Raw genomic sequence first — 12,942 nt, forward strand, 5'->3', positions numbered from 1 at the left:
ATTTTAGCGCCAAAGCAGCCAACCAATCAGAACAGAATATGCAAAACCATGAACTTTGGAATTCTCCCCAGTAACTTATGCTGCCGACTTAACAATTAGCATCTCACTAGAGCTGGAAAAAAACATTCTTATGAGTGAGTAGCAATGAAAAAAAAAGCCTGCAATGACTAAGGGCTGGAAAAAATGTTATTTGGAGGGAGTAGCAATGAAAAAGGGCGCAAGCCAGTAAGATCATTAGCGCCTTGTTAGGGCTGGGGGAAAAAGCTTCAAAAAAGCGACTTTCGGAATATAATGTAGCTTTTTCAAAGCTTTTTTCCCCAGCCGAGGGAACGAGACGCTAATGATTTTCCCAGCTCTCACTTCCTTGCAGTCTTTTTCATTGCTACTCTCTCCGAAGGTTTTTTTTCCCCATGAAAATTGACCGCTTACCATGAGAAGGACAAGGAGTTAGGACTGTATTTCCTCCAAACGTTCTCCATCATCCGACAGATTAGGTCCAGCTGCAAATACAGAGAAGAAAGAATGAATCTCTGGGATTGTCAAACTCGATTTCATTGAGGGCCACATCAGGGTTGTGTTTGACAATTTGTGTGTGGCAAGAGGGGGCGTGGCCAGCTCAATGTCACTCATGTCAGGGAGGTGGTTACCTGCAGTGGCCACGTGTTAAGACAAGACTTTCCTCAGACCCCCCACCCCTTCCATCTCATTATAATCTCCTTCCTTCCTTCCTGTTCTGCCGGTGTGTCCCAACCGCCCGTAATTACAAGGTAATGAGTCCAAAAAGACACACACCACACAATAGAAGGAAAACCAAAAGTCTTTATCAACAGAAAAGCAGAAACAGCTCCCTTTTTAAATGTCAAAGGGATTTTCTGGTACACACAAGGCACAGGATAAATGCAATCCAATTGCTCACGCAGTAACTGGGAAATTGAGTCCAATTCTAAAGTCCACACACAGTCTTGAACAGGGAAACAGCAAAACCACGATCTTGACGAAACTATGAATCAGATAAACTTCCACAAGGCTAAACCAGCACGCTGCTCTTTTTATCTGTAGCACTAATTACAGCAGCCCCACCCAACCACAGGTGGCCTCACTTATCTCCTGTAATAATCCTTCAGTTATTCTCTCCTATGCATCATTCTACGCATGCATGGGTCCGTCATAAGTTCTTGTTCAGAATCCAGGGATGATAAGGATAATTGATCTCCTCCTGGGCTGTCTGCCAAACTCCCCTCTTCCCTGCTACTCACGCTTCCTTCGTCAGAAGAGCCTTCATTGGGAGATTCTATCGGGAGCAAAACAGGCCTATGGCATGTGGATGTTTCCCCCGCATCCACCTCCACATTCCTTGGGTCAGGAGCTGGGCCAGAGCCAACCACAACACCTTCCTTCCTTCGTTCCTTCATTCCTTCCTCCCTCCCTCCTTTCCTCCCTGTTCTGTCTTTTACAGCAACCGGCCAGTAATTATCCCAAAATTAAAACTCAAAAACAAAAGCTTTGAAATGAACAGGAGTCTAGTTGCAAGGAAGTTTGTTGAACTGCACAAACGCAAACCAAGCCATGTCTTTCAACTGCCAAAATCCAGGTGTGAGGCCAAGTTGATAAGATAAATTCCCACCCAGTTGCTTCTCGAGCCAAAGTCTACTTACAAGAATATTAACTCCATAAATGTCCAGTACTGTATCAAGGTTTGTCAGGCAAAAACAATTTCCACGTGCTCTTCTCCTCCGGAGGCATGAATGTTGGCTTTTTGCAAAGACCACCTTCCAACTCCTTCTCCTTGTATAGTCTCTGGGAGTGCAGACTATGCACAGCTGTGCTCACTTCCTCTTTCTGAGCCTCCGTAACTGCTCCTTCCTCCCTTGCATCCTTCTCACCCATACATTCAGCATCGGGTCCCTAATCGTCTCTTCCTCCTCCTCAGGCCCTGGCAAATCCCCAGTTTTTCATTGCTCTACTTGCTTTCTGGAAAACTGCTAAATGATGTTCTGGAAAAATGCTTGATGGCTTTCGAGAAAAACACTAGATGACATTTTGGAAAACTGCTAGATGATTTCCTGAGGAAAAAATGCTAGATGGCTTTCTGGGGGGAAAACTAGATGTCTTTCTGGAAAACTGCTACATGATTTCCTGAGGAAAAATGCTAGATGGCTTTCTGGGGGGAAAACTAGATGTCTTTCTAGAAAACTGCTACATGATTTCCTGAGGAAAAAATGCTAGATGTCTTTCTGGAGAAAAAAACTAGATGGCTTTCTAGAAAACTGCTAGATGATTTCCTGAGGAAAAAATGCTAGATGTCTTTCTGGAGAAAAAAACTAGATGGCTTTCTAGAAAACTGCTAGATGATTTCCTGAGGAAAAAATGCTAGATGTCTTTCTGGAGAAAAAAACCTAGATGGCTTTCTAGAAAACTGCTACATGATTTCCTGAGGGGAAAATGCTAGAAGTCTTTCTGGAGATAAAAACTAGATGGCTTTCTAGAAAACTGCTAGATGATTTCCTGAGGAAAAAGTGCTAGATGTCTTTCTGGAGAAAAAAACTAGATGGCTTTCTAGAAAACTGCTACATGATTTCCTGAGGAAAAAATGCTAGATGGCTTTCTGGTGAAAAAAACTAAATGGCCTTCTGGAAAACTGCTACATGATTTCCTGAGGCAAAAATGCTAGATGGATTTCTGGGGGAAAAAACTAGATGGCTTTCTAGAAAACTGCTAGACGATTTCCTGAGGAAAAAATGCTTAGATGGCTTTCGCGGGGGGGGGGGGGGGGACGGGACTAGATGGCTTTCTAGAAAACTGCTACATGATTTCCTGAGGAAAAATGCTAGATAGCTTTCTGGGGGGGGGGGGGGGGAACTAAATGGCTTTCTGGAAAACTGCTACATGATTTCCTGAGGAAAAAATGCTAGATGGCTTTCTGGGGAAAAAAACTAAATGGCCTTCTGGAAAACTGCTACATGATTTCCTGAGGCAAAAATGCTAGATGGATTTCTGGGGGAAAAAACTAGATGGCTTTCTAGAAAACTGCTAGACGATTTCCTGAGGAAAAAATGCTTAGATGGCTTTCTGGGGGGGGGGGGGGGACGGGACTAGATGGCTTTCTAGAAAACTGCTACATGATTTCCTGAGGAAAAATGCTAGATAGCTTTCTGGGGGGGGGGGGACTAAATGGCTTTCTGGAAAACTGCTACATGATTTCCTGAGGAAAAAATGCTAGATGGCTTTCTGGGGAAAAAAACTAGATGGCTTTCTGGAAAACTGCTACATGATTTCCTGAGGAAAAAATGCTAGATGGCTTTCTGGGGGGGAAAACTAGATGTCTTTCTAGAAAACTGCTACATGATTTCCTGAGGAAAAAATGCTAGATGTCTTTCTGGAGAAAAAAACTAGATGGCTTTCTGGAAAACTGCTAGATGATTTCCTGAGGAAAAAATGCTAGATGGCTTTCTGGGGGAAAAAATTAAATGGCTTTCTGGAAAACTGCTACATGGCTTTTTGGAAAAACCTGTTACATGGCTTTCCGGAAAACCAATAGCTAGCTTTCCAGGAAAAAAAAATCCGAGATGACTGCAGAAAAACGCCAGGTGACTTTTCAGGAAACGAAACATCGAAAGTGTTTTCTTTGGAAATCATTAATAGTTATTTTTCAACTCTGTTAGGTTCTTGTGAGAATCCAAACACACAAACACTTCTTGAGAGCTAAACTGCAAAAATACCTTATTCCAAAAGACTTGAAATGCTGGGATTAGACAATTTACAACTACGTCGCCTCCGATCTAAATGTAGTTCATAAAAATCACAGACCAAAATGTCCTTCCTGTTAATGACTACTTCACCTTCAACCGCAGCAATACATGAGCACGTGATATATTTAAACTATATTTAACCCGCTCCAAACATGACTGCAGAAAATACTTCAGCAACAGAATGATCAGTGCCTGGAATGCACTTCTTGACTCTGTAGTTTCTTCCCCAAACCCCAAAAGCTTTAACCTTAGATTGTTTGTTTGTTTATTTTGTCCAATACATAATACACATTGAAGAGAAAGATATGTAACAATATAAGTAAAGAAAAGGATAGAAGAAAAGATATAAAAGTATAGGTGAACATATTTGAAAGGAAGAAAAGATAAATGAGATAAGGAGAGACAATTCGACAGGGGACGGAAGGCACACTGGTTCACTTATGCACGCCCCTTACTGACCTCTAAGGAACCTGGAGAGGTCAATCGTGGATAGTCTAAGGGAAAAATGTTGGGGGTTAGGGGTTGACACTACTGAGTCAGGTAATGAGTGCCACGCTTCGACAACTCGGCTGCTGAAGTCATATTTTTTTACCGTCAAGTTTGGAGCGGTTAATATTAAGTTTGAATCTGTTGCGTGCTCTTGTGTTGTTGCGATTGAAGCTGAAGTAGTCATTGACAGGTAGAACGTTGCAGCATATGATCTTGTGGGCAATACTTAGATCATTTTTTAGGTGATGTAGTTCTAAGCTTTCTAGACCTAGGATTGATAGTCTGCTTTCGTAGGTATTCTGTTTCGAGCGGAGAAGTGAAGGGCTCTTCTGGTGAAGTATCTTTGGACATTTTCAAGGGTGTTGATGTCCGAGATGTGGTATGGATTCCAGACAGATGAACTGTATTCAAGGATGGGTCTGGCAAACGTTTTGTAGCCTCTGGTGAGTAGCGTGAAATTGCCAGAGCAGAAGCTGCTTAGGATCAGGTTAACAACTCTAGAAGCCTTTTTGGCGATATTGTTGCAGTGGGCTTTGGCACTTAGGTCATTTGATACAGTTGACCTCTCCCCCTTTCTAAGAGATCTGTAAGGGGAGTGCATAAATGCGCCACTATGCCTACCATCCCTGTCCTACTCTCCTATTGTCCTTTATTTTTTATTTATGTTATGTTTATACAAACTACTACTATTCTACACGTTTGATAAATAAATAAAATCAATAAACAAAAGTAAGCAATTTGCAACCTCTCTCTCCCCCCCCCTCTCTTTTCGCAACAAACACACAGCTTATATTCCTATTCCCCTAATTGCAGAAAAAACAATTACTGCCGGCCTGCCTTCCACTGAGGACCTGCATGAGTCAAAAAGAGGGCTGTGAAAATATTTACTGACCCCTCGCATCCTGGACATAAACCGTTTCAACTCCTACCCTCAAAAGGTCGCTACAGAGCACCGCACACCAAGACAACTAGACACAAGAACAGGGTTTTTTTCCAAAATGCCATCCCTCTGCTAAAGAAATAATTCCCTCAACACTGTTAAACTATTTAGTAAGTCTGCACTACTATTACTACTAGTTTTTTCTCATCATTCCTATCATCCATTTCCTCCCACTTATGATTGTATGACTGTGACTTGTTGCTTGTATCCTTAAGATTTGTATTAGTATTGTTTCTTCATTGATTATTTGACCCCTATGACAATCATTAAGTGTTGTACCACTTGATTCTTGACTAATGTATCTTTTTCTTTTATGTACACTGAGAGCATCTGGGGGGTGGATTATTGACCCCCTCAGAGAGGGTCCGCAACTTAGGCGTCCTCTTCGATCCACAGCTCACATTAGAGAAACATCTTTCAGCTGTGGCGAGGGGGGCGTTTGCCCAGGTTCGCCTGGTGAACCAGTTGCGGCCCTATCTGGACCGGGACTCACTGCTCACAGTCACTCATGCCCTCATCACCTCGAGGATCGATTACTGTAATGCTCTCTACATGGGGCTACCTTTGAAAAGTGTTCAGAAACTTCAGATCGTGCAGAATGCAGCTGCGAGAGCAATCATGGGCTTCCCAAGGTATGCCCATGTTACACCAACACTCCGCAGTCTGCACTGGTTGCCGATCAATTTCCGGTCACAATTCAAAGTGTTGGTTATGACCTATAAAGCCATTCATGGCATCGGACCAGAATATCTCCGGGACCGCCTTCTGCCGCACGAATCCCAGCGACTGGTTAGGTCCCACAGAGTTGGCCTTCTCCGGGTCCCGTCGACTAAGCAATGTCGTTTGGCGGGACCCAGGAGAAGAGCCTTCTCTGTGGCGGCCCCAACCCTCTGGAACCAGCTCCCCCCAGATATCAGAGTTGCCCCCACCCTCCTTGCCTTTCGCAAGCTCCTTAAAACCCACCTCTGTTGTCAGGCATGGGGGAATTGAAATTTCACTTCCCCCTAGGCTTATAGAATTTATACATGGTATCCTTGTATGTATGAGTGGTTTTTTTAAATTGGGGTTTTTTAGATTGTTTTTTAATATTAGATTTGTTTACATTGTCTTTTTATATTGTTGTTAGCCGCCCCGAGTCTTCGGAGAGGGGGCGACATACAAATCTAATAAATACAAATACAAATCTGCACCAAAGATAAATTCCTTGTGTGTCCAATCACAGTTGACCAAAAAAGAATTCTATTCTATTCTATCATTTTGAGAAGCGTAAATGAATGAAAGCTATAATACAAGCCCAAAATAGGCACATTACTATTAAAGACAAAGACGGTTTAACAAAGCTTCTTATGACATATAATCTATACCCCCTTTGGTTCCTCAACAATCCCCTTCCCAAAAGATTGCCCAAATTTGATACAAGATTGTTCCCCCCAAATATATATATATATATATTTTTAAAGAAACCTACCAGTTTTGAAACATAATCCACAGCTATCTGATCGATCTTGTTTTTGCCAATGTACTGCAAGGGTCTTAGGAGATGGTCTTTCAATTGTGCCACCATCTATTAAAAAAAAAAAGACCAATAAAGGAGAATATTTGTAGCTTAGGGTTGAAATGAGAGGTTCTTGGTTCTCTCTGTTTTCTCACCAGTACTGACGTTGTTACCTAGTATGGCAACGAAATGTCTTCAAGAGAAGAACCAAGTTCAGAGAAGACCAAGGGCCCCTCGTAAAAATATGCGAATGACTAAAATTAAAATATTCTGACTTATAATCCGTTGCAAAAAAATAAACGCAATTCTCGTGCATAATCCTAGGACTGCAAGCAAAGAACCACAGAATTGTATTACTTCTGCTATCAAGTCATCTTGTGAGTTGGAAAACGTTAGCCAACCAAGGAATTTTCCAACAAAATTGGGAAAAAACCACAACAAAGAGAGTGTGAAAATCACAATATCTGTTTCAGAGAACGAAAGGCTGGAACTTCAGTTGCTACGGATGTCTCAGATAGCACGGGAACAATTCAGTGGTCTTTTTGCTTGCCGATTATTTTTAAAAAAATATCTGGATAGTTCAGTGGATTTCAAGCTGGCTGAAGCGTAGACATCAGAGAGTTATTGTTAATGGCGAGTATTCTGACCAGAGACAGGTTACAAGCGGTGTGCCACAAGGGTCTGTTCTGGGTCGTATTCTTTTTAATATGTTTGTGAGTGACATAGGGGAAGGTTTGGTAGGGAAGGTTTGCCTATTTGCCGATGACTCTAAAGTGTGCAATAGGGTTGATATTCCTGGAGGCGTCTGTAATATGGTAAATGATTTAGCTTTACTAGATAAATGGTCAAAGCAATGGAAACTGAAGTTTAATGTTTCCAAATGTAAAATAATGCACTTGGGGAAAAGGAATCCTCAATCTGAGTATTGCATTGGCAGTTCTGTGTTAGCAAAAACTTCAGAAGAGAAGGATTTAGGGGTAGTGATTTCTGACAGTCTCAAAATGGGTGAGCAGTGTGGTCGGGCGGTAGGAAAAGCAAGTAGGATGCTTGGATGCATAGCTAGAGGTATAACAAGCAGGAAGAGGGAGATTGTGATCCCCTTATATAGAGCGCTGGTAAGACCCCATTTGGAATACTGTGTTCAGTTCTGGAGACCTCACCTACAAAAAGATATTGACAAAATTGAACGGGTCCAAAGACGGGCTACAAGAATGGTGGAAGGTCTTAAGCATAAAACGTATCAGGAAAGACTTCATGAACTCAATCTGTATAGTCTGGAGGACAGAAGGAAAAAGGGGGACATGATCGAAACATTTAAATATATTAAGGGGTTAAATAAGGTTCAGGAGGGAAGTGTTTTTAATAGGAAAGTGAACACAAGAACAAGGGGACACAATCTGAAGTTAGTTGAGGGAAAGATCAAAAGCAACATGAGAAAATATTTCACTGAAAGAGTCGTAGATCCTTGGAACAAACTTCCAGCAGACGTGGTTGGTAAATCCACAGGAACTGAATTTAAACATGCCTGGGATAAACATAGATCCATTGTAAGATAAAATACAGGAAATAGTATAAGGGCAGACTAGATGGACCATGAGGTCTTTTTCTGCCGTCAGTCTTCTATGTTTCTATCTATTTTTCTATTTAGTGGGTTCTTTTTCAGCCATCCTTGTCAACCCAGTTAGGACAGGGTTAAAGCTGTTCTAATGTTAAATGGTCAACTTTCACTGATCTTCAAAAGACTAATTGCAGTTGGTTCCAGTTAAAACTTGGAATAGAGACACAGAGAACTGGCGATCTGTTAAACTAGAAAGCCAAAAAAATATATCTTGGCAGGAGGCGATGCAAGCTACTTCCACCCTGTGGCCAAGATAACTCACACGGACATGTTCATGAGATCATCAAAAGTTGAACTTGCTGAGCAAAACTCCATCTTTTAAATTGGCCAAGGAGGCATTTGCAAAGTATGTTTCTGTGGGGCTGTTTTTTGCCTATGAAGAGAAACAGTATCTGATCAAGGAATAGCAGGATAAATGGTTGGAAGGTTCCTTGGAGGTCTTCTAGTCTGACCCCGTTCAAGCAGGAGACCCCATACCAGGGGTGGGCAATTAATTTTGCCATAGGGCCGCATGAGAAATTGGGATGGCTTTAATGGGCCGGACTAATATAATTAACCCAGTTCTACCCAATACTGTATATTATTGAGTAGAACTGAGTTAATTATATTATAATTATAAATTATAATTATATATTATATTATATATTATATCTTGAACACCCAGTTCTTATCTAGAAAAGTTATATATTCTATTTTATATTATAATTATATTATAATTATAAATTAATTGCCCACCCCTGGTATATAGTAACCATATGCTGGTAACAGATGCTAAATGAAAAAAAATGAAATCCTTTGGTCATTATCACTTCCCTATAATTCCAAATGATGAAACATTATGATCCTGGAAATTTCCTTTATTCAATTTTAAGTTAATAATTCATTCAATTCATATAATGCTACCTGATTATTTCATTTTTTTTAAAAAAAATATCCTAAAGTTGTCTAATTTTTTTCTACTTCTATTTTTATCTATGAAGGAACTTGTTTGCTTTCCATAAAAGGGGAGAGATTCATATTTAATAGTTTTATATTTCCAGAGTAATACCATTTCTCCTTCCTTCCTCCCTCCCTCCATTTCTCCTTCCTTCCTTCCTCCCTCCATTTCTCCTTCCTTCCTTCTTTCATCTCTCCATTTCTCCTTCCTTCCTTTCTCACTCCCTCCATTTCTCCTTCCTTCCTTTCTCACTCCCTCCATTTCTCCTTCCTTCCTTCCTTCCTCCATTTCTCCTTCCTTCCTTCTTTCCTCCGTCCATTTCTCCTTCCTTCCTTTCTCACTCCCTCCATTTCTCCTTCCTTCCTTCCTTCCTCCCTCCATTTCTCCTTCCTTCCTTCTTTCCTCCCTCCATTTCTCCTTCCTTCCTTCTTTCCTCCCTCCATTTCTCCTTCCTTCCTTTCTCACTCCCTCCATTTCTCCTCCCTCCCTCCCTCCATTTCTCCTTCCTTCCTTCTTTCCTCCCTCCATTTCTCCTTCCTCCCTCCCTCCCTCCATTTCATCTTCCTTCCTTCTTTCCTCCCTCCATTTCTCCTTCCTTCCTTCTTTCCTCCCTCCATTTCTCCTTCCTTCCTTCCTTCCTCCATTTCTCCTTCCTTCCTTCCACCCTCCATTTCTCCTTCCTTCCTTTCTCCCTTCCTTCCTTCCCTCCACCCTCCATTTCTCCTTCCTTCCTTCCTTTCTCCCTCCATTTCTCCTTCCTTCCTCCTTCCCTCCATTTGTCCTTCCTCCACGGGCCAGTCGCAGCCAGCGGATGGGCCCGGGCCGCATCTTGCCCAAGTCTGCCCTATACCATTTCAGACAAAAGAGTGTCCAACATCTTCTTTAAAACTTCCATCGTTGGAGCATTCCCTACTTCTGGAGGCAAGCTGTTCCACTGATCAATTGTTCTAACTGTCAGGAAATTTCTCCTTAGTTCTAAGTTACTTCTCTCCTGAACACCCATAACTTCTTGTTCTACCCTCAAGTGCTTTGGAGAATAGATTGACTCCCTCTTCTTTGTGGCAACCCCTGAGATATTGGAACACTGCTATCATGTCTCCCCTGGTCCTTCTTTTCATGAAACTAGGCATATCCAGTTCCTGTAACCATTCTTTGTATGTTTGAGCCTCCAGTCCCCTAATCATCTTTGTTACTCTTTTATTAAAGAATAATATCTATATTTTATTTTTATTTTATTCATTTATTTATTTTGTCAAACAACTATAGGGTGGTAATTTGTACAAATAAAACATTAGATAAGTAATGATAAAAAATAACAAAAGAAGACTGATTACCCTTACAGCATTAAAGATTTTATACTGTCAAACCAAGAATGCACCTACCAATCCTGTTAGCAAGCGTTGCTGGTAATCTTCATCTTGAAAAAGAGGAGCTATTCTTTCTTCTGAAAGTAAAAAGGGAGACAGAGAGAGGGAGGAGAAGAGAGAAAGAAGAGGGAAGGGAGGGAAGAGGGAGAGAGAAAGCGAAAGGGACATGGAGGGAAGGGGAGAGAAAGCACTATGAAGCTGTATATAAGTCAAACTGCTATTATTATTATTATTATTATTATTATTATTATTATTGTTATTATTAATTAGATTTGTATGACAGCCCTCTCCGTAGACTCGGGGCGGCTTACAGCAATAATAAAAACAATATATAATAACAAATCTAATAGTTAGAATCTAAAATAACAATAATATATTTTAAAAGTCTAAAAAACAAGAAACCCCAATATATAAAAAACATACATAGAGTCATATCATATATAAAGAACTATTGCTATCCTTTAAAAAAATTACTATTATACATACATAGATATATGTGCACACATAGATAAATATTTATAAACCTACAGGATGCGTTCCAAAAGTAATGCAATTATTATTTTTTAAATAATTTATTGAACAGATTTGCACAAACACTTAAAATTCTTCAAAGTACTGTCCTTGGGCCTCTACACATTTTTTCCAGGGACTCTGCCATGACCGGTATGTGCCCTGGAAGGCGTCTTCAGGGACCTCTCGCAAGGTTTTCGTCACGGCTGATTGGATCTCTTCTATGGATGAAAAACGGGTTCCTTTCAGGGCTGGGAACAAAAAGAAGTCTGCTGGGGAGACATCAGGACTATAGGAGGTGGGTGGGGCAGCGTTGGCACCTGGTGTATGGTCAGGAACTCGCGGATTCATAGCGCGTTGTGGCAAGGCGCGTTTTTCATCCATAGAAGAGATCCAATTAGCCGTGACGAAGACCTTGCGAGAGGTCCACGAAGATGCCTTCCAGGGTGCATACCGGTCAGGGCCGTCACCCGTCAGCACGAGATTTTGCTTCTGCACATGTGCAGCAAGCAAAATATTGCGCAAGAGATTTCGGTGACTTTCGCTGATATTTTTGCTTCCACACATGCGCGGAAACAAAAAAACAGCGAAAGTCACCAAAATGTCACTTGCGTGAGTGTCTTCACATGAGATTTTGCTTGCTGTGCATGCACAGAAGCGAAATCTCGCCTGGGGTGCGCATGTCAGGGGCGTGCAGTTGTGCACGCATCTCCAAAATCGCTACCGGAATGTTAAGGTTCCGGTAGCAGACCAACACTGGCTGTGATGGATGAATGTGGATGACTGAACATAAGGCTTTTCTAGATTTTTTAAAGTAATTTTGTGTAGTTCTTTTAAAAAAAAAAATTGGTTTTCTTTACATATATTCTTTACATTTATAATGTTGTACGCCGTTCTGAGTTGCGTCGGGAAAGGCGGCATAGAAATCAAATAAATAGATGGGGATGGCTGGATAGATGGCTGGATAGATAGATAGATAGATAGATAGATAGATAGATAGATAGATAGATAGATAGATAGATAGATAGATGATAGATAGATAGATAGATAGATAGATAGATAGATAGATAGATAGATAGATAGATAGATAGATATTTATTGGATTTGTATGCCGCCCCTCTCCGCAGACTCAGGGCGGCTAACAACAATGATAAAAACAGCATGTAGAAATCCAATTAATAAAACAACTAAAACCCCTATTATAAAACCAAACATACACACAAACATACCATGCATAACTTATAATGGCCTAGGGGGAAGGAATATCTTAACTCCCCCATGCCTGGCGGCATAAATGAGTCTTGAGTAGTTTACGAAAGACAGGGAGGGTGAGGGCAGTTCTGATCTCCGGGGGGAGTTGGTTCCAGAGGGCCGGGGCCGCCACAGAGAAGGCTCTTCCCCTGGGGCCCGCCAAACGACATTGTTTAGTCGCCGGGACCCGGAGAAGGCCAACTCTGTGGGACCTTATCGGTCGCTGGGATTCGTGCGGTAGCAGGCGGTTCCGGAGGTAATCTGGTCCCATGCCGTGTAGATAGATAGATAGATAGATAGATAGATAGATAGATAGATAGATAGATAGATAGGTAGGTAGGTAGGTAGGTAGGTAGGTAGGTAGGTAGGTAGATGAAGGAAGGAAGGAAGGAAGGAAAAGAAAGAAAGAAAGAAAGAAAGAAAGAAAGAAAGAAAGAAAGAAAGAAAGAAAGAAAGAAAGAAAGTGCTTTCAGCAACCGAGGGAAAAAAGGTTTCCCATCACTTGCATACGCTATGCTTGTATGTATGAGCATATAAGGCAATGTGTATAAACATACAACTTCCTGAAAAATCCGTATCTTGATGT

The 12,942-nt window shown here is 41.3% G+C and overlaps 1 protein-coding gene across 3 annotated transcripts in view; it reads right to left on the reverse strand.

Moving 5' to 3' along the window:
- The window catches only part of GSAP (gamma-secretase activating protein), an 87,253-nt gene that overhangs the window by 23,744 nt on the left and 50,567 nt on the right, over positions 1-12,942 (reverse strand). For all 3 annotated transcript variants that reach the window (XR_011559436.1, XM_070755194.1, XM_070755193.1), the window contains exons 23-25: positions 10,611-10,672; positions 6,647-6,742; positions 430-500 (exon numbers count right to left, since the gene is read on the reverse strand). Coding sequence is in view for 2 of the 3 variants with exons in the window: in XM_070755194.1 (XP_070611295.1) it covers positions 430-500; positions 6,647-6,742; positions 10,611-10,672 (229 nt within the window). In the remaining variant the exon portion in view is untranslated. The remainder of the gene's footprint in view (positions 1-429; positions 501-6,646; positions 6,743-10,610; positions 10,673-12,942) is intronic.

This window comes from Erythrolamprus reginae, chromosome 6, assembly GCF_031021105.1.
Source record: "Erythrolamprus reginae isolate rEryReg1 chromosome 6, rEryReg1.hap1, whole genome shotgun sequence".
NCBI lineage: Eukaryota > Metazoa > Chordata > Lepidosauria > Squamata > Dipsadidae > Erythrolamprus > Erythrolamprus reginae.